This window comes from Diprion similis, chromosome 10, assembly GCF_021155765.1.
Source record: "Diprion similis isolate iyDipSimi1 chromosome 10, iyDipSimi1.1, whole genome shotgun sequence".
NCBI classification, from domain to species: Eukaryota; Metazoa; Arthropoda; class Insecta; order Hymenoptera; family Diprionidae; genus Diprion; species Diprion similis.
Window position 1 is genome coordinate 16,329,843 of NC_060114.1, and position 26,605 is coordinate 16,356,447.

The 26,605-nt window shown below is 38.9% G+C and overlaps 6 protein-coding genes across 9 annotated transcripts; 5 read left to right on the top strand and 1 right to left on the bottom strand.

Moving 5' to 3' along the window:
- Positions 1–63: 63 nt before the first annotated feature.
- Positions 64–10,218, top strand: LOC124411870 (zinc finger CCCH domain-containing protein 13-like). 2 transcript variants are annotated; one of them, XM_046891377.1, is made up of 8 exons: positions 64–497; positions 4,555–4,601; positions 4,708–4,823; positions 4,993–5,211; positions 5,367–6,169; positions 6,743–6,954; positions 7,033–7,225; positions 7,729–10,218. In XM_046891377.1, exons 2-8 carry the CDS (start codon positions 4,565–4,567, stop codon positions 9,308–9,310), a joined length of 3,162 nt encoding a protein of 1,053 aa, XP_046747333.1. In that variant the 5' UTR covers positions 64–497; positions 4,555–4,564; the 3' UTR covers positions 9,311–10,218. The 2 variants fall into 2 exon arrangements, with proteins under 2 accessions (XP_046747333.1, XP_046747334.1); XM_046891378.1 differs by lacking the exon at positions 64–497 and adding an exon at positions 776–792.
- A 540-nt stretch (positions 10,219–10,758) lies between these two features.
- LOC124411902 lies at positions 10,759–12,911 on the top strand. Its single transcript, XM_046891439.1, has 7 exons — positions 10,759–10,966; positions 11,045–11,150; positions 11,303–11,379; positions 11,474–11,659; positions 12,158–12,329; positions 12,424–12,503; positions 12,601–12,911. The coding sequence occupies exons 1-7, from the start codon at positions 10,876–10,878 to the stop codon at positions 12,777–12,779; spliced, it is 891 nt and encodes a 296-aa protein (XP_046747395.1). The 5' UTR covers positions 10,759–10,875; the 3' UTR covers positions 12,780–12,911.
- Positions 12,912–13,193: 282 nt separating this feature from the next.
- LOC124411913 (probable phospholipid hydroperoxide glutathione peroxidase) lies at positions 13,194–15,141 on the bottom strand. 2 transcript variants are annotated; one of them, XM_046891451.1, is made up of 5 exons: positions 15,006–15,141; positions 14,348–14,438; positions 14,139–14,248; positions 13,972–14,063; positions 13,194–13,816 (listed from the first exon to the last, which is right to left on the bottom strand). In XM_046891451.1, the coding sequence occupies exons 2-5, from the start codon at positions 14,434–14,436 to the stop codon at positions 13,601–13,603; spliced, it is 507 nt and encodes a 168-aa protein (XP_046747407.1). In that variant the 5' UTR covers positions 14,437–14,438; positions 15,006–15,141; the 3' UTR covers positions 13,194–13,600. The 2 variants fall into 2 exon arrangements, with proteins under 2 accessions (XP_046747407.1, XP_046747406.1); XM_046891450.1 differs by lacking the exon at positions 15,006–15,141 and adding an exon at positions 14,617–14,745.
- Positions 15,142–15,327: 186 nt separating this feature from the next.
- LOC124411901 (RNA exonuclease 4) lies at positions 15,328–17,649 on the top strand. Its single transcript, XM_046891438.1, has 2 exons — positions 15,328–15,825; positions 16,030–17,649. The coding sequence occupies exons 1-2, from the start codon at positions 15,436–15,438 to the stop codon at positions 16,597–16,599; spliced, it is 960 nt and encodes a 319-aa protein (XP_046747394.1). The 5' UTR covers positions 15,328–15,435; the 3' UTR covers positions 16,600–17,649.
- Positions 17,650–17,753: 104 nt separating this feature from the next.
- LOC124411896 (senecionine N-oxygenase) lies at positions 17,754–21,737 on the top strand. Of its 2 annotated transcripts, XM_046891426.1 has the most exons (9): positions 18,147–18,233; positions 18,659–18,944; positions 19,037–19,175; positions 19,286–19,553; positions 19,647–19,750; positions 19,840–19,927; positions 20,013–20,176; positions 20,270–20,578; positions 21,613–21,737. In XM_046891426.1, the coding sequence occupies exons 2-8, from the start codon at positions 18,691–18,693 to the stop codon at positions 20,576–20,578; spliced, it is 1,326 nt and encodes a 441-aa protein (XP_046747382.1). In that variant the 5' UTR covers positions 18,147–18,233; positions 18,659–18,690; the 3' UTR covers positions 21,613–21,737. The 2 variants fall into 2 exon arrangements, with proteins under 2 accessions (XP_046747380.1, XP_046747382.1); XM_046891424.1 differs by lacking the exons at positions 18,147–18,233; positions 21,613–21,737 and adding an exon at positions 17,754–17,995 and having other exon boundaries at positions 20,270–20,943.
- A 3,275-nt stretch (positions 21,738–25,012) lies between these two features.
- LOC124411908 (mitochondrial import inner membrane translocase subunit Tim29) lies at positions 25,013–26,497 on the top strand. Its single transcript, XM_046891446.1, has 3 exons — positions 25,013–25,371; positions 25,557–25,658; positions 25,971–26,497. The coding sequence occupies exons 1-3, from the start codon at positions 25,230–25,232 to the stop codon at positions 26,378–26,380; spliced, it is 654 nt and encodes a 217-aa protein (XP_046747402.1). The 5' UTR covers positions 25,013–25,229; the 3' UTR covers positions 26,381–26,497.
- The last annotated feature ends 108 nt before the right edge of the window (positions 26,498–26,605 follow it).

Sequence of the window (26,605 nt, forward strand, 5' to 3'; positions counted from 1 at the left end):
TTCCCCACTCAACTGAACGAGAAAGCTTTCTGTACGATGGTAGTCGCGACTCCAGGAATTTCCACTTCAGCCTGGTAGTCTTTGGCTGGTACCGAACCTCGACGTTCTAATCGTACATCAGACCTGTAGAAAAATCTTGAAAAATATATCGCCGCGTCTGGTTCACGTGTGAGCCAAGGTTGGTTCCGAAAAATACCTTTCAGGAAATCAATAATCTATTCAAATTCCCACCGCGATTACTTTCCTTTTCGTTTTATTGTCGGTAAACAGTTGTTTCAATCACGCACCGCAGGTACCCACCGTGTTACTTGCTCGATTATACGATACGTTAAATACCGTAGACACCAGCCTTTCTCATTCGTGCCGAATTAAAAAGACCAACCACACACTCGCCTATACTACGGTATTACAGGAAAAGTCTCAAGTGCATATACGCTGGATGTGAGGGAAGGAAACTAATGGCGGAATAGTGGATTTCAACGCTGGACGAGGACAAGGTTCGGTGAAATTTCATTATCAAAATTTAACGCCGTCATATTTTCCTCCCCGTAATATATTCCTGCCATATAGATTATAATAGAACATCACCCGAAAATCTAGCGATTACCGCGTTTCGCATATAATTGAAATCGTCGCGCCACATAGAAATTATACCGAATAAATTTAACGGCTCCGCAGTCGAAACACGGCTCACTTTCGATTGAGAGTCGGACTGTAGCCGATAGTAGCTCAGGTGAAACGCTGCCGATTCTAGTGATGACGATCAAAAATTGTATTAGTTTCGTGTGGCAGGTACGTTTAACGAAGAGAAAAATTTCTCTTTGAAGATCGAGTAATGAACGGACGGATGACTGGCCCTTATCGCGAACTCCGTCATCCGTCAAATGCCGTATTATTCAGTGAAATTTTGCAGAATAAACACGAGTCTAATTAACGTTCATCGCCGCCCAGCTGTTGCAGGATTTTTCGAGTCTTCGTAGAGATGTAGGTATAATTATTTAACGGCTCTAAGTGTCGAGAGTTCCGAGGTGTTACAAGAGGTTGCGAGAGAAAATCCCTCTCTACTTTTGCAATATACTAACATACTTATTATACTCGTATGTTAACCCTGCGGCACATGTCTCTATACTTACACACACACATATATATATACCGTATATACTTTGTGAACGCATGCAATTGTCCCCGCAAATCAGGTGGCAGATTTGAACTGGTGAAATTCATCCGTTTATGTAAAACTGTTTACCGTGTAATACCGATTTGGAACGGTAGCATTCGTTTCCGTCTTCTCATTTATAATGGTCTTCGGATCGATGACATTTTTTCCAACCGCATAGCAGCTGCAGCAGTCAAATCGAATCGCTAATATTTCGTTACATCCACTATCGATATGCTGAAACCCCGAAGCGCAGTCGAGACTTATGTCTCCAATCAGGGACACCCACCTTACGCAATATCTAAAACTGATTTTACTTTCACAACTACATAACCCATATGTACGTGTCGATCGAATTTCCATGGTGAGTTACAGCCATGAATAGCGATCGATAAATATTAATTATCACCATTGCAATGTTATAATATCAGTCTATCTAACAATACTTTACACGCTATAGTCGCAGCTCGTGTTTATTAGGAATTGAGATCTTAATGTATTCACGATGATTACCTCTTTGTTCACTATACCAGAAAATCCAGTTTCCTCACCACGGTATAAGACATATATAGGAATGCCACGCAGGGTATAATAAAAATATGTGTATTGCTGCGCAAGAATTATTCGACGGATAAAAATTCGTTTCACGTATCTGCTGCAGCAGTTTGTCCACCATTTTGAATCCATTTCAGGATGCCTGTGGTTTCGGCTTTTTTTAGAGTGCATTGTACCGCATAAATTTAATCCGAATGTTTTTCGCTCAACTTTTTCTCCTTTACCTTTCGCTCGTTATTTATTTCTTTCTTTACATCTCTCGCGTGGACAAAGGTCGGATACGTGTGGCCATGGAATTCCTGTACTGACAAGATTAAATTAACGCAGTGTTCGAACCGTGTAGTTTGTCCTTTTGTTTTCCCCCTTTGGTTCACCTTAACGGTCGTGCCATCTTCCGAGCTGCTTTCTGCAGGTAAAACTGTATGCTCAGTGACATACCAGTTTTCTGAACAAAGATCAACTCCCCGAAAGTCGTGATTCATTGTAAAAAACTGAACGCAGAAAGAAAATCGAACAATGATCTTTTCAACCGTGCATGAATGCATAAATCGGTATTGCGATATATTTCTATATACCTGCAACTTATAAGTACCTGCAGCATATTGTTATATTATTATACAGCTTACCTGACATTTATACGCAGCTGAGCTGTATTACCCGAGAACCACCTTTCTTTCGACTTACGTTCGACCTTGACAAATATAATATAAGTACAGCGAAACCTGCACGAAATATACATCGTTTGCTCGCATGATCACCGTGCACATGGTGTATAATCCTTGTATCTGCAGATTTTTTTCCGAACTTTATCGATCATCGATCATTTCCTGTGGTAGACTTTTCTCATAATATAGTTATTATATACGTGTTACAACATGATGCAACTGGAGCGAAAGTCAATCCCCCAAATGAAACTTAATAGCGGACGATATAAGCAACTCATGTACATTGCACACGCCGTACGGAGTACGAATCAATCCTCTTGGCACTAATTTCGCAGTTTTTGGACCGGTGAAATTGCAACTAACAATAAACTACTTATGCAGTGATATTCTTTTGAATTAAGTAGCACAGCTGGACGGATTGGTAGTAATGGTACATCAAATATATTTGACTTTGGCATTTATTACCAAGTTGTTGATGAGCTTTTGGTATTTCACGCCAAACTTCGGTATTCAAAGAATCACTTCTGAAGGACAACTTTTCCTTTTTGATCATTTACAGAATAAAATGTGTGCCGGTTCGTAATTAATCGCAAGAATTGTGTAACGACTGAGGGGAGCAGTTCGATGGCGGGGAACAATTTCGTTAACCTGCATTGCTAGTATGGGTAGATAATTTTTTCGCGATCGAGTTTAACGCCGACCACAAGCGTCGCTGTTCGGGCCGAATACCGTGACAAGTTGTTATACCAGCCTTAGCGCGGAAACACTTTCACTATATGGATACTAAATATACTTCAATGTATACAGGTATACCTATACTGTATATATTATTATCTACTTTGGTCGAAGTTGAAGAAGGTCTCTGTCTGAGACCACGCCACATGATTATATGTCCTCTACCCACGATATTGTCGATCTGCACGTATTATTCTGTACGTCAAAAGCAATTCCAATTAATGTAAGCATCGGTATTGCGGTTTTTATGATATAACCGAGGACATAACTGAATCACCCCGCAGAGTTTATCCATTTAGACTCACCGATAGACTTCAATAGAGGTGCGTTAATAATATTTTCGACGATTTTTCCTCGGGCAAAACCGCTTGAATTTCAGTTGGGAATTACCCTGGCTTTATTTGCGGTGTGTAGAAAACCGCGAAATGTAACAACCATACGCTGATAATTGAGCCCTTGACATCGAAACGAGCTGCTTAAGCGGTGAATCTTGCACCGATCTTCAGCTCGGAATACAAACTCTGAGACATCGGTGATGAAATTCTACTCAAGAGAGTTCTACCGAAAAGGTCAACCGATTGTACGACTTGCCAATGATATATGTAAAGTTTAACTTGCACATCCATATGCCATCGGGGACATCGAAGATTCACGTGAACGATATTAGTTAGCTTACTTAAGGTTATCGAGAAACCACAGCGTCAGCGTCAGCGATGTTGTAATTAATTTCTTAAAAGCAATTAGAATCAGAAGCTAAATGATAGCTTGGAAAATAATCAATTTGCCGGTCAGTGGTAATTTATTGATCTATTGATTACCCCGTATTCACCATCAAGAAATGATTTTCGATAGCTTCAAAATTGAAACATGACTGAATCTGGTTTTCTTCCTTGAATAAAAATGAATTTATAGGTACAGTTAGGCATGTTCAATTGAAAAATGTTGATCGGGTACCATATTTGCTGCCTTTGTATCAGGGATTCAGTTAACGCCAGTTACTATCCGCATTTATATGTCAGCATGCGAATGCATGTGCGAGTGTGAACCAAGTTTTAAGCCGGGTTATGTAAATGACAATGTATTTTCACTCCTTGCGAGATTTGTTGCTAAGCGATGCATGCGGGTCACCGAGCAAAAACTCTCTGTTGAAGTGTCTTCCAGTTGACTGAGACTCAGCCGCTATGCCAGGCATGCAACTGTACAATTCATTCCTTATTGTGAATCGTCACAGTCGAAGGCTAACGGTTCAGGTAGGGTTCAACTTTGGACACTGGATCGGTGTCAATGATCGCTGCTACCAGCTGTCAGTGGAAGTGTTGTATTATACTGACTCTACACAAGTCACGCGATGAGAAGATGAAACAATATGATCTGTATCCTAAGTTGATTGCATTTACATCCACACATTTCTGATGTAGACTTTCTGTTCTTTTTTTATTCCAGTTGAGCCATCATGAGAGAAAAAATTCGCGTCCTGCTTCTGATTTATGGTAAGTTAATCACCAGATCAGTTGTCATATGCACCGTCCCGTTTTTACGTCGGTGCTTTCGAGATGACGTTGGTCTTTAACGTGTCTTTCTTCTATTCACTCTTAGGGCTTCTGCTCACGGCGGTGTGTACAAATGCTCTGAAACCAACTCGACCGAAGTTTAAGATTGCCACATCTTCTACGACCACTACGACGGAGGAACCAGAACCGGAAGAGCCTGAGGTTAGTCAGTTATTATAAGACCTTCTTTCGCTGCATGTTGAGCATAAAGAATTTCTCGATGAGATATTAGAGTGCGCCCAAATACCTTGATAAGAAACAGTAAAATGCTTTTAGTTATGTATAGGCATACATAGGTGCGTATAACACGGTTCACTTACAATTTCTATAGGTAACTACAGTGCAGACTGATGTTAACGCAACAACTGGTCACACATTGACGGGTATTCCCCAAATAGACTATATCTGGGATCCTAATCTACCGCGGGAATTGAATGGTTACAATCTCAGTTCATATCCGTTCTACAGCACCGTGCCCACGGAGGAAATTGATTTTAAATGCGACGGACTGCACGATGGCTTTTACGCCAGCATACAGCACAAATGTCAGGTATGACGAAACGCGGTTTAAATACCAATCCACGCATTTTATTTGCTGTTCTGAAAAATTTTGATCAGAATTTAAAAAAAATTTTAAATTCCAACTTAACGTATCCGTCTATTACATTATCATATTTAAAACATCGCTCCAACCCTTGTATGCAGGTATATCATCACTGTCTCTACGGTACCCGGTACGATTTTCTATGCGCGAACTTTACCGCCTTCGACCAGAAGACCTTCATATGCCATTTCGCGTCAGAGGTGGATTGTGCAAATTCTAAAAAATACTGGCATCGCAACGACGCTCTCTATCAAGCGACGACGACGACAACGACCTCAACGACCACGACGACAACGGTAGCTCCCCCGGTTCCCGCAGCACCACAAGTTCCCGTGGGAAGACCCAGCCTCAGGGATCCAACACGGCGCAGACGGCCCTGGAGGAGGAGGCCCAGCTATGAATACGAATACGACGATGATTACTACGACGACGGGTACGAGAGGACCAGAGGACGAGGCTACGACAGGAGAGACGGCTATCAGTACGACGACCGCGACTTCGTGTCGGATAAAGATCGGGATCGGGACTATAGAGACTCGGAAAGAGACCGCAGCATCAGACACAGAGAAAGGGAGAGGGACAGGGACAATCCCGCTGGATACGGACCCCGAGATGTCAGCGATCGTCGACCGGTCTACGACGATCGGGATCAAAGGAATCGCGAAAAGATACCCGCGCCTAGACCCAACCGCAGAGAACCCCCAATCAGGGCTAGACCCGTAGACCAATACGACGAAGATTCCCGGCCTTTGCCTAGGGATAGAGTGCGCGATCCGGAGACGACGAATTATCCTGAAGGAAGAGGTGGAGCGGCCGAAGACCGACGAAAAGAAACAATTGATTCCAGGACTAGGGATTCATCCAGAGACTCGGATGATCGGCGAACATACAATTCTGATAAAAGGTAAGAGGGTAATCGGGATAATTTGGCAAATTAATCGATGAAAAGTTTTTAGGTGACAAACTTGTATGAGATACCGTGGTGGAAGAAAAGATCCATCTTGTGGAATTTCATTATATATTACAGTAATAGTAGTTGATAAATGGGAAATAGTGACTATTATCGACCTATGATGAAGTCTACTTTCTTCTATCCGAATTACAGAATAATTTTAATCTCCCATGAACATTCCAATAGAATAGGTGTGGGGGAGAGGGAAGAAAAATGGCCGCCGCGATACAATAAACAGCCCATCTCGTAACTTCAACGCACGCGTTTTATAACTCAATCTTTCAATCGGAAAAAATATATATGTTGGCTGATTTTATAGTCCCGGCACGAATAGAAAACCTTTGTATTCGATTTTTTTTTAGAGTAAAACGACCAGGAATTGGAATAAAGTTTCCCCGCCTCTGACGTCACAACGCCTTGATGTTCATTTGATAGAACATAGAATTGACTCTCACTTTAACACTTAATATACATACGCAAGTCACGTTAGCGCAACTTAACTCTACCGATCGTTATCACATTTAGGTACAGAAACGACTACGACGATAAATCAGATCCAGCTCCCGTTGCAACGGGGAGTACCGATGGTCTGGTCAAACCTGCTGCGCCCAGTAGTTCAGTTTACGCAAGACCGCGAGCACCGCCCAAGATACGAAGGCCTGTGCCGGTATCCGAAAAAAATAAATACGCATACAACGTTTCTGCCGCACCCGCCGCCGCCGCCCCCGTGCCTAATGGTGATTATATCGAAAAAGCGAGTTTTCACATGATTAGGGATCCCCATATCAGTACTTACTTTGATCAATTACTTTCAGAAGAAACACGGAGACGGCCAGATCCAGTCGATGATGATTACGTAGTCGATGATTTGGAGGAAACTAGACCCCGAAGACCGGGCCGAAGAAGGCCAGCTTACAGAGACAAGGAAACTTACGACTCAAGAGAAACTAGAGACAGAGAGAGAGAAAGAGACCGAGATCGAGATCGTGATAGGGAGCGTACCTATAGGTAAGGTAATGTACACAAAACAATTGCAACAACCACAATTCCCTACAGAGGACCGTAATCGTAGTTTGGCATGCCTTTACGACACTTCGTCCATCTTTTGACCGTTGGCCCGTAAATACGATCCGAACAAAATGCATCGGCACCCAAAGCTCTTAAAATTCAGCTTGATATTTCACGAAATTATCAACCTCGAAAAACCTGATAAAATTCTAATGTAGCTTCATCAGATCTCGAAGGTTGAATTCCTGAATAAATTTCAGCCGGAGGTACATGAAATCTGTCCAATTCTTGTGAAATCGTTCATGATTCCTCCGACCTTCTGCCCATCCTCCAAGAGCTTCGGAACTTCGAAATTCAATTTCTCTCTCACTTTCTATCGGTATTCACGCCTCACAGTTTCTTCTCACTCACTCACTCACTCGACTCACAGATTTTATGATTCCAATTTTCTTAATGGCAGGCTCTGCAGCATGTAATCTATGTTTTTTTACCTTCTATGTCAGACCTCGATACCAAGATGAGGAAGAGGAGGTGGGGGATGAAGTGAGTATGAGGAAACGTCCGGACCGGCAGAGAGACAGGCACTATGAAAGAGGAGACAGACCGTATGGATACGAGAGAGACAGAGCCGTGGGTGATCGGGGGTCAATTAGCCCATCAACAACGGAGAGACCGGCTGGCCAGTACCCGATTAGATCAGAGAGACCTATTCTACCGTTGAGCAACCGTCCGTCAAGCAGGGACGATGATTACGTTCGACCAAAATTCTCAGCTCGCGAACGAGAGCCACCGATATTGCAGAATGAACCCGTGAAGAAGCCCAACTTCTATAGTCAAAGGATGGAAAAAACGATCGACACATCACAACAGACTTTCATAAATGAAGAACGCGACGACGGCGAAAGCGTCGTTCAGGACGAAGAGGACGAAGAATTGGAGCAGCCGACAAGGAGCAAAGATTATCGCGATAAGAGCAACGATCAGAGCTATCTTGACCCAGACCCCGAGCCGAAGTTGGCGCCCAAAGAACTCTCGTCACGTCCACCGATATCCGGATCACGTGGAAATTATAAGTACGAAGACCCGAGCTCTGAGAGTCCATTAGCGATCGATTACTCCTCGGAAACTTCGTCCGAATATTACGATGATCCTGAGGAAGTTCCGGTATCCTCACCAAGGACAACAGTGCGTGTTGTTAAAAGGCCCTTCCTGCCATCGAGAGGCGGCAACCCAAACCCCAGGGGTTTGAAGCAGGTCGGATTGAGGGTGGAGCCGCGATCAGACGAGGTTAAGTCAAGCTTGAGGCAAACGAGCGAGTCTGATTTCGCTCAGAATCAGCCCGTTTCGCGAGAACATTCTTCGAACAATGGCGCCAGGTCATCGAGATTAAATGTGGACGATGAGGCGACTATCGGTACGACAGGGGATAGGGATTACAGCCCAAGAAGACAGCCCTACGACGCCTACAGAACGATTCAGAGCGACGTCAGGCAGCGGCAAGGGGAGGAGCTGCAGAACGAGGGCGGGGTTGCAACGAGGCCGCAGAGTCGAAGACTTCAAAAAGAGGACTCGATAACCGACGAAAACGACTCGCTTGCACAGACCCAGGACGAGGATGAGTTCACACGTCCACAATTCGACCAGAGATTTCCAACGTCGAGGAACGATGGAGAATTCATCGCACCTTCAAGGCAAGAGAGCCCAGTAACATTGCAGTCGCGTAATCCGGACGACGCAGAAAACCAGCTCCAAGATATACCGGAGAGCGAGTACGACGTCGCGTTGAACGACGCGCTGCCACCGACTTTGAACAAGGAATCGAACCTTCCCAGCGGCTTCGTCCTGCCGCTTCACAGACAGCTGGAGAGGGATACGAACCTGCAATCCTCCCAGAGGAACTACCTGCTCACCAGACCAGCCGAACTCGTAGCTCAAGTGAAATCTTCATCTTCTCCAGGCTCCAGCTCCTATCCTGTACCACCGTCAATGGCTAGAGCCCGTGCCACTTTTCCTCGGCAACCACCAGGTGCTGTATTTGCACCTGGAAATCCACAAGCACCTTGGCAGGGGTACGACGAGTACTAATTAGTCTAGATATTAGGCTTGAACCAGGCAGCATTTGTTCGAGAAATACTTTATGACTGCTGTAACGAGAAGTTCCATTAATTGAATGGCTCCAATGATCAGGTTCAAGTTGAGAAAGTCCGTTGTGGATAGTCAAATCTGAGTTTCTTGCCAAAGGTAAAGAAAAATCGTCCCAATCTTAAACACCTATATTCTGATTCACTTGTGGATGTAAAGACTCGTTCGAAACTATAAATTTTAAAATAGGCTGAGAGGATTTGTTTCACTACGTTGCCTACTACCGTTCAATTATAGTGGAAAACTGTCTCAACCCACGCGGTCTTGACGTCGTTCTTCTGCGCAATATCGGATACTCATTACTAGGTCGGTCAGTGTGCTGAAGATATAGGATCAGAATTTTTACTACACGACGATAAGGCGTATATAATATCACTGAAAAAAGTTCTACGTTTCATAAGCCAATTTGAACGGAAGTTGATCCTGGTTTTCCGTAAAATGAAACAGTAACAATAATTATCAGAGGACTCTAAGTCGATTTCTTAGACTTGATAATATTACTTAATATTCCAGGTTGTCGTGTTTAATAAACTGAAGTCGTATCTTCTGGATGTTGACCGGCGTGGTGTTATTGCATAATTATATCATATTATAAACTTTAATTGATATACACTTTTACGCACAAAATAAAATGAAAGAAACCGTGTGATATAAGTACGATTTTTTATATAGCATTTTTGTACCCATCCGTATGTGGTGCAAACTTTGTAAATATATGTAGGCACATAATACAGTTTGTGAAATTCGATCCAGCAATTAGAGTCTGCAAACTGTGAGGTATTTGTATTGAAAAAGAAAATTAATTGATAATAAGTAATACCGAAGTGCAATAGAATATATATCTATACATACATACCTATAATACATTTATTATAATAATTAACTCAAAGTATAATGCAATAATATGAACCTTCCTAGCTGTACTTGATTAATCGGCATGTAAATTATAATAAAACATATCTTGAAAATAAAGGATCATTGCAGTTTTTCCTTCTTCTTCGCCATATTTTGACGTTCAGAAGAGAAGCCGTGAAATGAGGTCTATAATTTTTTTGTACGCACTTACATGACAACTCTGAAATGCTCGAAAGTTGGGGAAATAATAATCGTCCGAAAGAATTTTAACCGCTTTGGGGAATTTTCTATCATTTTTGTAGTTTATTACATCCGATCACACCGAATTTTTTCTGCACAATTAATGGTCAAGTTCCAAATACTAGTTAGTAATAAGTTGTTGTTAACCAGGGCCGCGTCGCAAAACTTGTGGTGAAGAGATAAGTGGTTCGATAGACGGTATCGTGTACGGATAATCAATTCGTCATCTGGTCAAGATAGGAGCACTTGCTTATCGTTTCAGATTCACACGTTATATTAATTATTTCGATGGTCAGTTATAGTGGTCGCCTGCTGTGCAGATAAATACGAATGTCTAAGCGTGATTATTATGCCTGTTTCTAATTGTAAAAAACCGCCAACGCGTCATATACTGTGTTTGAAAAGCATCAAGGATGTTGAGATTTTATAAGTGCAGTTTCCTGTACTTTACCGTCGCTTTGATATTCGTTGGATACCACACGAGCTTCGTATCCGGACAAAACGGTGCGTTTTCTTATCAATCTAATTGTCAAGTATGAGGAAATTACTGCGTCATTATTCGAAGTGATTTTCTTTCCGCAGGAACTTGCTCTGAGTATGAATCCGGTGATAATTTATGGACACCAAACTGTACCGACGACAATTATTGGCGACCCGTGCAATGCAAGGGGGAAACACTTAACGGCAGGTGAATCATTTTCAATCGTCTTTTTACGACAAAGCGAAGAACTGAGGCCTTCGCATCAAAATTAGGGATTAAAATTTTTTTGAACAAAATAAAATACATGCACGGTCTTCGGAGACTATACCTGAAATAAAAATAAAAATGTTACCTTTTAGATGTTTTTGCTATAACGCGACGGGCACGAGGTTGTTCGGTTGGGCATGGTGGGCATCTGCTGAAAACATGACTTGCGGTAAACGTTCCACACGAAATTATTTCCTCAACAAAATCCCGCTCGGTTTTACTTGCCTGATTTGAAAATTTTCTGGATTTTGTATCCTTTATAGCCTGTAGCCGACGCAGGGAGGCCCTCGAAGATGCCGGCAGAGAAGACGTTTCCTTGCACTGCTCGAGCGATGGTAACTACGAGGAGCTGCAATGTGATAACGGGTTGTGCTGGTGCGTCGAAGCCATGACTGGAGAACCGACAGAAAGGGTTTATCCCGAATCGATGATGACTTATCTTCCATGCTGTAAGCTTGATCGATGTTTTATTTATATTTCCCTAAGTTCGTGGAATGCAATTCTTCGATTTATTATCGGAGGCCTGAGTTCCAGTACCAATAAGAACTACTTCGACAGCCAATTGGAAAATGTCCTCATGACGTCAGAGCATGGTTGTCGGCGCCATTTTATCACCACATAACCTAAGTTTACAATTTTAGTACAGGAAAATCATAATTCTTGGGGATACAAATTACTCATTTCACATAAATTAATGAAACGTAATCAATAATATACCTGTTCTACCATCCAGACGCGAAAAAACACGGCCGACGGTCAGCTGTCAGCCTGGTTGCATTAGTTTGATTTTTTTCCATCAGACGATGCTTTGCAAATGAAAAATTCTAATAACGAAATAGTCATCCGGTTACATTCTGAGACTTTAGAAGTGTATTGCATTATTATGTGTTGCAAAGATCATCCTGTAGATGCAAAATGTTAGTTAATAATAATTTTTCAACTTGTAGACAATGCCACCCTTGTTGGGTCTCAGTATCTTCGCAAGTGCGAGAGTGCAATGGTTGGACGTGCCAGGGTTCTAGAGAAATTAGAGACACACGGTCGTTACTATACACACATTGACGGCGTAAATTGTGAAGGAGACGGCAGCTACGGCCATTACAAAATTTCAAGCTCACAGTTAGTAATTGAAAAGTGCCGTTTCTTGTCGAATCACTTTTGTCTTCTTCCTCTTCTTCAGAAAGAAAAAAATACAAGCATATTTCAATTCCAGAATTCTTTGCACGTGGAAAAACAACACGCAGATCGAGTCGTATCAGACCGAACTCAGCAATATTCTAACAGTTGATTGCAGTGAGTAATTTAATTCAAAGAAAAGAAATTGTGTAATTAATTGAGATTTGAAAGTACGTCAATTTTTTAACATTATTTAACGGATATATTTTTTCAGACTGTGCGAGGGATTACGTGATATATGACGAAGCAGGGCTAACTTTCAGTCTTTCATGCGATACCGACGGCAGTTACACGTCGGAGCAATACAGCAACGGGTATCCATTCTGCGTCGACAGCGATGGATTCGCAACTACGTATCTTGGAGAGCTTGGTGAAGATCTCAGCTGTACTTGACCCATGAACAAATTAATGGATCTGCAGAGATACGCAATGTACTAGAATGATCGTTACATCTTATTATTAAAATTTACATTGGGAACATTTTTTACTTGTCAATAAAACTTGAGTTACGAATTTTACAAGTATGAAATTCCTATTTCTGTGGCATTTCATGTGTCGGAATTAATTCGTCTGACATTCGAATTACCAAAATTAGGAATTTACCGTTATAACAGTTGTTGAAGTTGCGAGTTCCGCCCACTTTACGGAAACCAGTACGGCGCGACTAAACTCCTGGTTGCATAAAACAAGGCACATTACCGTTCAAATGAGTTTGACCGCTCGACGAGTGGTTTTGATCCGAAAAAGCTGACACGGCAATTTCAACCGACAGCTTAAGCTACGTCGTATGTACTTAAATAACGATCCAGTATTTTACCGAAGTTTTATTCTCAAAAATATACTCGGTCATACATAAAAAATCAAGTTACAAAAGTATGAGATTATTAGTAGAATCGTATAAGAATAAGCATGGATCATTTACGGCATGTAGTATTACACTAAATTAATAAAAAATGGCGGTAACTTGAAAGAGCCTAAAACATATACAAGGCGCATTAGGCTTATATAATCATTTTGACTTATCGCAGGATATTTCTCTCGGCAATTAAACGTGATATCCGACAACAATAATACCGGCGCATGATTATTATTTGAAAAATGCCGATCACGTGAAACAAATCAAGGATTAAACGAAAAATAAGATTAACTGTTACCACGCGTAGCAGATGACTTAAAATCTATACAACACTGTTGAGAGGATTAAATAAAGTAAATTAGAAATATTTCTCAAGGTTTGACGCGAACTTGCTGGGGGGATCCTTTGGGCCGTGCCGTTCGACAACTTTACCTTCCTTGTCCACGATGAATTTGGTGAAATTCCATTTGATAAAGCTACCCATAATACCACCTTGCTCTTGCTTCAAGTATTCCCAGAGCGGGTGGGCGTTTTCTCCGTTGACATCGATTTTTTCAAACAAATCGAACTTTACCTACAGAAATAAGAATGAAAACAACAATGATTCACGACAGTTTTCAGAGCACATAATGTCTTCCGCGTTTCTTCTCATTCAACCTAAATATAATTTGGTCAGATGAAATGAAATATATCATCAAATCGTTATAAGGTTAAAAAATATTTCCCTACATTTCGGCGTTCAGCAAAACTGCAAATTTCTTCACTAGTGCCTGGTTCTTGCTTTCCAAACTGATTGCACGGAAACGCAAGGATGCGCAGACCTATGAAGGAACAAAATCATATGAATTACTTATTGGAGATTAAGTAAGATATCCCAATAGGGTCACAGTCTTGACCTTTTGTTTCAGCGTATTTGTCATGTAGCTCATTCAGTTCCTTGTAATTGGATGACGTCAAGCCGCATTTTGAGGCGACGTTTACGATAAGAAGAACATGACCCTTGTACCTAAAATAACCATTGAAGTGCCATTAATACTTTTGTCTCATTATATGTTGCTTTAAATCAAGTTTTGTGAAGAGCTCTTCGAAACTTAGTTAAACGTACTTAGATAATGGCACATCTTCTCCTTTGATGGATTTGACGGTGAAGTCATAAACGGATGTTGCATTTTTGAAATCTTGATTTCCACTCATACCTGGAAACATATTACTATTATTGTTGTAGAGTAGATGGATATTTTTCAAAGAGATTCATAAATCCACTTAAAATGCAAGTGTTTTTAAAAAGGCTAAAGCTCAATGATTTAGGGTCAAAAACACAGAACAAATTAGAGAAAGCATTGTTATAATAGATAAATAAAGAATAAGCCTAACATTGAGCATGTGAGATACGCAGTATTGGTAGAGCTGTAACCCGACTGATGCAAGTGAACATGTTTGATTTGTTTTCGAGAATTTATTCTCTACTGTATTCGTGTCAAGACGTCGAGAGAGCCTCGGTCTGTCCTCGATCGTAACGATACTTAAAATTGTGGCTACTGATAACAGAAAAGTAAAAAGTCTTATTCTGATTAACCGTGTCAAGTGAGAGATTATGCAATAATTATGAGAAGCTGTCTTCGGCATCTGGCGGGAAACAAACGAAGTATCGAATTATGTCTACCGTTCTTTGTGTTGCCGGTACACGAAACGATTGATTTGATTTAGGAATGCAATTACTGTTCTACCGAATGATTCAAACTTTTCATATGGTCTTTGTTCACCTGCGATTTTCTCAATATATTCGTGGATTTCTTAATTCGTCGTTGTAATTCGATGACAATAACCAATAGCTTCAATCTTATAAAGCAAAAACAAGCGTTTCAAAACAGATCAAAACGACAACCACTCAGCAGCAAACCTGCACCTTTCAGGAATTCAGGATGAGCCTAAACCGCGGAGTATAATATTAACGAGATAGGCGACGACACTCAGTGATGCGTCTGTGTCAGTGGGTAATGTAGGGTATCAATTATCGACCGAGTCAACGCAAAAAAAAAAACCTAAGAAAAAGCCTCGATCAGTAGCGAATTCCTGGTAAAACAGAAGCGGTTATGTTCGTTATTTTGAAATCGCATGCGCTTGCACTGATATGTGTATAAATACCGGTCTGCAAAGAGTGGAAAAGTTGTGGAAAGGGCAGGAAAGGGAGAAATGGTAGAGGAGGTTACTTTTCTACCGATAATTATTGTTATCGCGATATTAATTTGTTGCCGTGATATGTTATCGAAGATGATGAAAGATCAGCAGAGTATAACCAGAACTAAAAGGAACACCGAGGAAACAGTAGCCAACAATAAAAAGTCATTCGCGATCAGCAACGAGTCTAGAAACACCGAAAAACGAATGAAACCTAACCTGAAACCAAGCCACGGACCAGCACATGGTACCTCAATAACAAATTGGGAGAAATTTAAAGATCTCATCAAAGACTCGGGATCCGATGAGAAAAAAATTAGGAACAATAACGCTCATGCAAAAACTTTTCCGAGGCAAAGGAGGAATTACAATAATGTAGAATCTACTACATCCACACCTGCCTTGGTAACTAAATCTCAAAATCAGTTTATTTTTCTAAATCCACGTACTCTAAAATGCAGAGTCCTCGTGATTTATTACCGGGAAACATACCCGCTTTGTGAGGAAAATATCTTCTTAGTTTTCAAAAATGCTTGCATCACTGTTTTGTCTCCACTGTGTCATTTTACCACCTAAATTCTTTATAGAATATATGAATTTTGGTTTCAGACCTTTTCCCCCATCACTAAATCCAAGGTGGATATCACAAAGAACGAGGCAATGAATCAACTGACAAAACAGGTGGCAATGGACTGTGAGATGGTTGGAATTGGAGACGGAACCGAGAACATGTTGGCACGGGTTTCACTAGTTAATAGGTACGGAGTATGTATTTACGACAAGTATGTCAAGCCGCGAGAAAAGGTTCAAGATTACCGAACACCGGTGAGCGGGATTCGTCCTCATGATCTTCACAACGGGGAAAACTTTGAGACGGTCCAAAAAGAAGTGGCTGAAATATTACACGGAAGGTTATTGATTGGCCATGCACTCAAGCACGATACCGATGTTCTATTCTTATCCCATCCCAAGAGAATGATAAGAGATACATCGAGATATAAGCAGTTTAGAAAAGTTTCAAAGGGGAATACACCAAGTCTGAAAAGACTGGCTGCAGAATTGCTCGGTATTGATATACAAAGCGGCGAGCATAGTTCTGTAGAAGATGCTAGAACTGCGATGCAGTTATATATGTTGTATAAAAATCAGTGGGAAACTGATATCAGAACTAAACGGTGAAAATTTTGTATATTACCTTTTGCTTGCTAATTGCAGGCTACTGTTTATTCATGTTGTTAAATCGACGTACAGCCAAAATTTTTTTTAAGAACATACAAATGTTGTAATTATATATCAAATGTTGACGAGTTAATTCAATTTCAATGTTGAGTGAAAAGACTGTTGAGATATACATTAATTTCAATATTAAGGAGCTGGTCGCCAATCGCTTCCCTCATATTTTTGTACCGTAGTTAAGTGGTAATCTTCTCGACAATTAACTCCACCTACGGCATGCGAGTTACATTCGAGCTTTTCAACAAGTTCAATAACGTTTTGGAATAATAGCAATAGATTTTACAAACGAGCTAATTAATTTACTTACTTGGTTACCTACAGTTGTGTTCTTATCTATTTAAGTCAACTCTAAGGTGAATCGTGTAACTTTTTTTTGACCTAATGTTTTTTGATGAGATGGCTTAATCTAATTAGTTGAAAGGAATTCGTACATCCCTTAGATACTTAATAAAATATTCATATCTGTAACAAAATACTAACAGTTTTTCTGAACTTCTCTTTATTGAGTGCTGTTTTATTCATCGCAGCCTAATTCTTTAAATACAAATAGGACCTTGACTAGTTTAAACACTAGCTATTCAAGGTTTAATATAGATTTATTTCCGTCAATTTGTTTAGAACTAGGTGAGTTGAGATAAAAGAAGAATTTCAAAAGAAAGCTGTAGTAAAATGATTACTGCCTCGATATATGAGTACGAAATATGTGTGTTACTAGAGAATAAATTATTTCTGTAGTTATGAAAAATAAAGTATTTTGTTTATAAGATGATTGTTAGATTTATTTTGCTATGTGATGGCTTGATTTGTTTGAAAATGAAATGATAAAGGAGACAAATTTTGAACGAACGAGTAGCAACGAACATCTGTTCGATCGATGGTAGTTAGTAGAGTAAAAAGAATTTTTCAAGGAAACATTAGATGCACAAAAGGAGTGGCCGTGGATTTTTCAATGTTGTATACATAAGAAGAATAAAGAAAAATCTTTATATTCAAGCAAAGGACACTTAGCTGATTTGATGCATTCCCTTATTAGTGATTGCCGTGAGTGAACGACCTTGTTATCACAGTCCTTCTCTCTTTTCTGGAATGTATTTCTTTTTACTTTCCATCAAGCACACTGCAGTCTTCATTGTGTCTACAACCAGCAACGTGGACTATAGCATCATTTGTGTATCTGAGTACAGATTGTGTCTCGGTAGGGAGAAGATTGTTTGCCTTCATCATAAAAATGATAATAATAATATTCGAAGACAATAATTTAATTTAAATCGAAGTGAATTGAAAAAATAAGGCCTCAATTATTATAACAGACCAGAAAATTTCATCATTGCTGCATTGGGTAATGAACTCTGCATTTATATATACATTATCATTACGACATCTGACCTTATCACATTTTTAAGTGGGGAATTTTACTCTTCAGGGTTTAATTCCATAACAACTCACGACTGACAGTTGTGTATTGCATGTATCACTTTTACCCAGCTGCAGTCTGATAGAAAGTCAATAAGATTGCAGCAGTACTACAGATCAACAGCAACTTTCATAAATCATAAAGCGATCAATTACTCTTGAAGGTAAAACAGAACGAATTCGTGCAGTGATCTTTTTGATATTGTTATAAAATTTTCCTTTGTCTAGAATTGCTGGATTTACAAAAAAATATTCATCCCCTCTTAAGTCTGATCCTATATTTGAACTAATGAACTGATAAATACTAACATGTGATATTGCTACCAGCAATGAATAAATATAATTTGACATTAAATTTGAACAATCTTTTAGCTGTTGAAAAGTTTGATTTTGATTCAAACAATACAGCAATAAACATTGCTCTGTGAGGACAAATAAGTGAACAAATATGTAAATTGACTCACGGAATCAGTAAACTAAAATAACTTGTTCTATACTTTTTCATATTCTTTTTTGAATAAACATACATATAGTATGTAATTGATTGCCTGATTGAACGAATAGTTTTATAGTCAAATACTTCTTTCAGAATATCGGTGACTGCATCGAGTGTTGGGTCGCATGGAAAATACAACTGAACAAATTCATAACTTAAGAGGAAATCAATTGAATAAAATGAGAATAGCAGTGATAGGTGCTGGAGCGGCGGGCCTTGCTGCCCTGAGACACTGTACAAGCCAAAGTAACAAGAAAAGCATTGAAGTAATTTGTTATGAACAAACTGGGGACATCGGTGGTACATGGGTCTACACACCAGAAGTTGGAAGAGATGCTTATGGGCTATCGATACACTCCAGCATGTACAAAAACTTGAGGTAGGTGAGGAATTTGGAAAGATTATGACATGTAACGATACATTATGGTTTTCCGGTGTTTTTATGGAAGTAAGATAATCTGATGTTCGCAGGACAAATCTTCCCAAAGAAGTGATGGGGTTCCCAGATTTTCCAATTCCGGATAATGATAAGAGTTATTTAACACGCACAGAACTATTGGAGTTTATAAATTCATATTGCGATCATTTTGAACTGAGGAAATATATTCAGGTGATAGGCACATACCGTTTATCTCTCCCAATAGAAGATCGCTGAAAAGATTGAATGAATCCTGACAAATATTCGTGAGAGCTAATCTTTCCTTTTACACCGATTCACAGTTTCATCATCATGTGGTACTGATCAAACCGTTGCGTGATGATAAAATGGGCAAGTGGTCAGTGGAAGTTGAAGATCTTGAAAAGAAAAAAGTGTTAGTTGAGGTATTTGACGCTATCATGATTTGTAATGGTCATTATTTTCAACCAAATATACCTGAACTTAAGGGTCACAGTTCATTCAAAGGAAGTACATTGCATAGCCACGATTACAGAGTACCGGAAATCTTTGCTGGTAAAAAAGTTGTGGTTCTTGGCGCTGGACCATCAGGTATTTCTGGAGATGACTCCACACTGCTTGTTGAAGTCATCGAGTGTTACTAATAGTTAATAAACTTGATGAATTTATCATTTGTCTTATCAGGAATGGACTTGGCTTTGGAAATATCAAAGCACGCACATCAGGTGATACTAAGTCACCATCTTAAGGTTCCAATACTCACCAAGTTTCCCAGCAACGTCATACAAGTAATCACTTATGAATATTAGAGACGTACTATACTTGTCATTATTTAAACCTCAATTATGTGTGTAATTCGAATTACTATCAAAACTAGAAACCGGACGTTATAGAGCTCAGAGAAAACCAAGCGGTGTTCAAAGATGGTTCAGAGGAAAATGTAGACACCATTTTCTACTGTACTGGTAAAGTATCGCACTACATAATGACTGACCACGAATGATCCAGAAATTAATATTCAATTTCAATCTCTCGGATGTAAACGAACAGGCTACAAGTACAGCTTTCCATTTCTGGACAAAAGATGCGGCGTCGAAGTTGATCATAATATGGTGACACCTCTGTGGAAACATTTGATTGCCATTGAAAGCCCGAGTCTTGCCTTTGTCGGATTACCATACTATGTCTGTGCTTTCAGCATGTTTGATCTACAGGTTTGTATCGTCACACAAGTTGTTGTAATTCTTTTCAACTACAATCGCATTTAAGAGACGTAAAGTGATCTTCTGTTTCTTGTGCATCATTAGGTTCGATTTGTTCTACGCTTTTGGCAAGGTGTCAAGAAGTTTCCGCCTAAGGAACATATGCTCGCTGAAGAGAGTATGGAATTAAAAAAAAAGCTAAGCGAAGGTTTGCATTTACAACAATTCCACATGATGGGACCAAAACAAGACATGTACTACGAAGACCTTGCAAAAACCGCTGATCTAGTTCCACTTCCTCCAGTTCTGACTAGTTTGCATAACGAAAGTAGTCAAAAGTTCATAGATGATCTTTTGAATTATCGAGAGGATCGTTACAAGATTATAGACGATCATACGTATGTACAGCTTTAGGTGAGCAGTAATATTTGCTTCCATTATTGGGTTTTTATTGCTGCATTTACGTGGAATTTCATATAGCATCAATAGTGAAAGTAGAAAATATAAGTAGCTCAATTTTTTTATCGCGATTGTTATTACATTATTGACATTTTCCATCGGAAAATCAGTTAAAAATTACGAAATATCGAGATTCCTTTACGAGAGAACAATCAAATATCCTGGCCACCTACAATATAGAATAATTGAATTCGTAGGTGTTTGTAAGATTTGTAACAATTTATTATATCAATTATATTTTAGAAAAATTGTAAAGTATTATAAATAAAATGTAAAAAAATTGCAAAGTTAAAAAAAAATTAGTATAAAAATCCGTGTAAATGGAATACAAAATGACTTATAATAAATATAAATACTCTAGGAATACATGGAAAATTTTGGGGTAAAATTTAAAATTCAAAGAGAATTTCAGAACTGTGATCAAATTGATATGAATACTACTATTGGTTCTCTCTAAGAACCTAAGAAATACATGTTTAACTATAATCGCCAATGGCAGCTTCATTAAAAGAATCCACGAGCTTAAAAAATTTCTGATCCGAGTTATGAGATGTCTTCGAATTCCTGTAATTAGATTTTCTTGGCACGACAAACGTGTGACCAGAAAACGGTAATAAAGAATCATCTTCAACGTTACTTGAAGAATAAGTATTATTCATCGAAACTATACCTGCAGTGCTTTGTACCTGTGAAAGATGATCCAGTCTTGAACTTCCCTCTGACGTTTCATGTCTCTGCGTGAAACTGTACAAAAAAATCAATCAATATCAAATATTAATAATCGTTTTGCTTTTTGGAGTTACTAGAGTGAATGCTGTCAACCATTTATCAACTTAGGTCATCGTTGATACTTAAATGTTAGTTGCAAATTCAAAAAGTACCTACTCTATAAATAATGGAGTGTTACGGTGGCTCATTTCACTAGAGCTTGGCTTTATATGTAGCAAATTTTGTAGATTATCCTTCTTTTGATTTGTTTCCCTTTTCAGACCATGTCTATGGTTCCCCTTGTATTTCTGGCTTAATACTGTTACATCGGAGGTTGAAACAGAAGAATTGATACATGCAGATGTCGCAGTCGATATTTTGCGATTCGTACCACTAACTCGACCACGAATAAGTCCTGCTTCAGTTCTCGGTTTCGGTTTTGGTTTTTGCTCTGTAACATATCCCCTCAATAAAGGAGAGTTATCAGAGCCTAATGGCCACTGGGATAATGACTGAGTGTGAGATAATCGGTGAGGCGTTTGAACTACTGGTTGCAGAGACCGTGATACATTTCTTCTGAGCCGATCAGGTACTACTGCCCTCTCAATACCAATTGATGTGAGATTTTTCTCCAGAAGTATTCCCTCAGCTGAAGGCAGCTCTGCGCCCATTTGTCTTGCTCTTCCGACTTGCATATTGTACTGGAATATTTTGTGTGCTGGAAGTTTTGATACCGACGTTATTCGTGCAAGACTCTTGGTTTCTAATTTCTTAGGCTCTTCCTGCTTCGCAGTCGTGGTGTAATCCATTCCATAAAATTTTTTCTTCATTTCTAACCATTTAGATTTAGCATCAACTGGCTGGGTATACTTTGCAATTCTTAACGAGTCTCTTGGTTCAAGAAGGAGACCTGATGATTCCGCCGAATCTGTTAGTTTCTCAAGGCCTTTAATAATTTCTTTAGACTGTAACGTTCTCTTTTCCGACCTTTCCAGAGTCGAAGATCTTACCTCACTTTTCTGTTTCTCTAACTCATTTATCTGTGTTGTGTGATCTGAAACTGTCGTTGCATATTTACGACTGTCCGAAGCATCTTTGTACGTCGCAGAGCATGAATCCTCCGACTCAGGAGTTAATTTTTTATCCTGACACACTGGCGGAGAAACTGCTGCAGCGTTTTTCTGTGACTGATCTTGTTGATCATCCATGCAGGATTTTGATTCATTCGTTTCTTGTTCATTGACCTCTGAGACTTGTTCCACGTTACTATATGGAATTTTAGATTCAGAAAGACCGTTTTTCACCCTTTCTTCTCGATCTTCTGTTGCAGATCTTTGTTGCAAGACATAACTAATAGATGGAACAGGAATAGAATGAAGCCTCAACTTTTTACCTTTTTTGCTTCTCGAGTTTGTCAGCAATGTTGTTAAGCTCTTTTTACCTGTGTTCACTGTATCCAAAGAATTCTTATCGGCAAGTCGACCCTTTGAATTACTGGTTTCAAATTCGTCTGGTTTTTCTTTTCGAAATTTCTTAACATGAGACAACTTAACTTGAGGATTCTTAAACAATCTAAACTCACTTCTGAGTTGCGAATTTTTGGAATGTATTAGTCGCTTATAGTCGACAACAGCTTCGCGTCCTTTGGAAGTAGCATTGCTTAAAGTAGCCAATGGTTCTTTGTATCGTTTCATGTCCATTTTTCTACATTTCTCAATGTCGCAAAATTTACCTGAATATTTATCAGGCAAATAATCACTGCTCAATCCAACGCTGCTTAGATTTTCGTGGTGTGGGGAATACCAATAACAATTTTCATTCTGCAATTGTAACCCACCACCTTTTATTTGCTCTCCCGTTCTTTTCTTTTGTGAAGATAACAGATCCTTACAACTTTTTTGTTCCGCTATCTCCGTCGGACTGATTTTGTCATTGGTTTTTAGTTCCTGCAGGGGGGAGCGACTGATGGAATGAAAATCACTGCTTTGTTTAGACAATAATTTTCTCACATCTGTCGACCGATCTTTTGAATCACTCATAATTTCTGGTGATACTGAAAGCTCTGGGTCCTTTACTAACAATTTCAACTCCTTAGATTCGCACCGTACGCTTCTACCTCGGAATATCGACAACGTCAACACACTCCACAGCAAGCAAGCAAATGATCTTACGATAGTCAGAATGAGTTTTCCCAAGTAGTATATGGGACACCAAAGAATGTAGAAAATGCAATTTAAGATGTCCAGTAGCTCTACTTTGAGATCTGAAAAAGACAAACTAATTTTTCGAAAAGTGAAAAGTGAAAAGCTATAAAGCATCATATTTTTTAAGGCTTTCCCTAACTTTTTTCTCATATTTTCACTAACTGTTGCACAAAAGAACCTGAGAAATGAATAAGTTATGATAGTTTTATCTACGTACTGAGAAGAAATGAGAAAAACCGCTTTTCCTGATTTCGATGCTTGTGGTTTTTCTGTTTTTTAAGCAATCCTGAAACAAGAAAAGATTATCACTTGGAATTATATATACTTGATGTTTATCAGGGATTAACCTTATAACGAGAGGTGTATTAATCGGGTATTTATGTGTAATTACCAGTTGGACTTATTTCCAGAGAAGGAACCCGCTGTTCCAAAAGAGTTGCAGGCACTTTTGTCTGGAAAAATTCCTCTCTCATAGGTTTTTCAGTCATCCTGGATACCTATAAGAACAAAAAATTAACACCCCGTGGATCAAAAAGAGCCAGAATGAGATGTACAACGAAATTTCGAGTTCAAAAATTCAATATTTTCACGTGGTTTCTCACTCAAGTACGAAACATTTACTTTTTTTTTTACCCTGCTTTTTTCCTGCAGCAATTTCTCAAAATCACGTTGAAGCTGAAGAGCATAAGAGTTGACGCTGAGATTGGTACGAGAAAATTCATTTTGATGTCCGTGACGATGGTAAGAAGGATCTTGAAGTCCGTTGATTCTGTTTGTGATAGGCTGAAGTTTTGCATATCTACTGCGAACCGTATCTGAAAGTAAAAAACATGAGTGAGTGTCTGCTCTACTAAAATATGAATAAAATTGTTCAAGCTGCACGTTTCAAAGTCGATTACTTTCACATGTTATTCATGTTGTATTTTCTGCAAATATCGGAAGGGTCGAAACATTCTTAGGTTTTGGTCGTTGAGGAATTGAGGGAAAAATCAATCTTACAGAAGATTTCACAAATGAAATAGGGACAAACGCTATGACATAGAAAGCTGGGATAATGTGTCGCAGGTACTTTCAGTGAGAAAATCGTAACTTATACATTACCCTTTCCATTAATTTTCTCCATTTTGAAAATTAGGTTGACTGAATCGCAGATTGTCAGAGAAACATGATTGATGAAAATAACGTTTTGTCATTGACATGTAATGTTAAGTCGAGAATAAAATTGATATAAAAATTTAAAGTTGAGCAATAATTTGCAATGAGTTATGATATGATGACAATTTATTGTTTAACCCCAAGTTTCAAACCTCCATGTATTCAAGAGTGAAGTTAAAATTGAACGTTGGCTCGAGAATAAATGAAAAAAACGAAACACATAAGTAATTCGACTATCGTCCTCGTTCAAAATATTTAAATTAATCCGCGTTCCGCAATGCTTTATGGGAAATCCCCGCGCTTAACAAACCGCAGCAGACGACTTATTTCGTTCACGATAAGAAAGCTAGCAGCCGAATTTTTGCGATTTTACCCAACTTTCGCGCCTCGGTTCAATTTAATAATTAACAGAAATTTTTTAACGGCACATACTTCGTTATTGAATAAGAACGTATTTATTATCATGGAATTTAAATGAGAGCAACTTTTCAGTGAACGAAATTTAATAACCGCACGCTTCATTGATCAGCAAACTAACTATGGCGGTTCGGATATCCAATTTACTTCGTAATAGATTTAAGCAATTTTTTAAAACCTATAGTACAAATTCAACTGAAATAAGCAAGGCTAAGGATCCTGAAGTGACTGAACAAGTTAAGGAACGGCTACTAGATCGCTGGGGTAAGAACAGGTCACGTCAAGTTTTTATCGAAGTTAAGTTAGGTTAGGTATTTACAGGTTATGGTATTTTTATATAAATTTGACGAAGCTATTCACAAAATTTAGGGAAATCAGTGTTAGCTTAGAATATGCAAACTTGTTCGATAATCATTCAATAATTGTCACCCGGTTTATTTCCATTCTAGCAAAGTATTGGAAGAATCTTTACATTGACTACAGAGATGTGGCTAAGGATGTTGCACAAGGATGCAAGGATCAGCCTATTCGTGCTTCAATCTATTTCTCTCGTACGTGAAAATTCATATTTCTTAATTTCCCACAGTGAAATGAAGACTGGAATGAGAGACAAAATCATTTTTTTGATCCATCTTTCAAATCCTTGATGTGTCGCCAAAATTTCCTGTAAGGGATTTGCAGTTTTTAAAAATACATGTTTTAACCCAATACAGCTGCTCATCATAAGTACAGATAACATTAACTACTGCAGTGAATTAAATCAAAAAATAGAGAAAGAACAATATATTTATTTAGAGTCAGAGAAGCCAATGAATGTTCGGTATTCAATGTGAAATTTTCATGTAAATTGTTTAATATTTCAGTTCTAGGAAGTGTATACTACTTTTCACGACACAACCCTAGTGCAGATTCGTATAGAGATATGCTGATAGAAGAATCAAACAAGATGATGATGGTTGGAGAACCAATTCGGAATCCCAAAAGTGTAAAGCATTTGAAATCGATAGAACAGTGTTTCAATGAAGGGATTATACGCAGGCTGAGTTTAGGGATTGCTTCTTTTATATGGTTGGATAACTACGAGAAAGAATGTGCTCACTACAAAGCAATATGTTCGTATCTCAAGCCACAGTATTTAGGATTTCATCACAGAATAGTTGACATTGGTTTCATGGATAAGTGGTGGATACTGGAGGATAAAATGACTGATTTTGATGTAAATGAAGAGGAATTTAAAGACTTCTCCACTTCGCCAGATAAAATCAGTTCATAATGAGAATATCGAATAACATAGACAAATAAAATTATAAATAACAATTATTATAATAGTATTTATACATATGTACATTCAGAAGGTTTATTCATTGAATAAATGTTCCTTCGCACACAAGTATCGAAAATTTCTTAAAACTTTTATATGCACTATTAAAACTTTGCGAATGAAAGCTGGAATTTATTGAAGAATTGTGCATCGAGACGATGGAAAAAAGACGTGGCG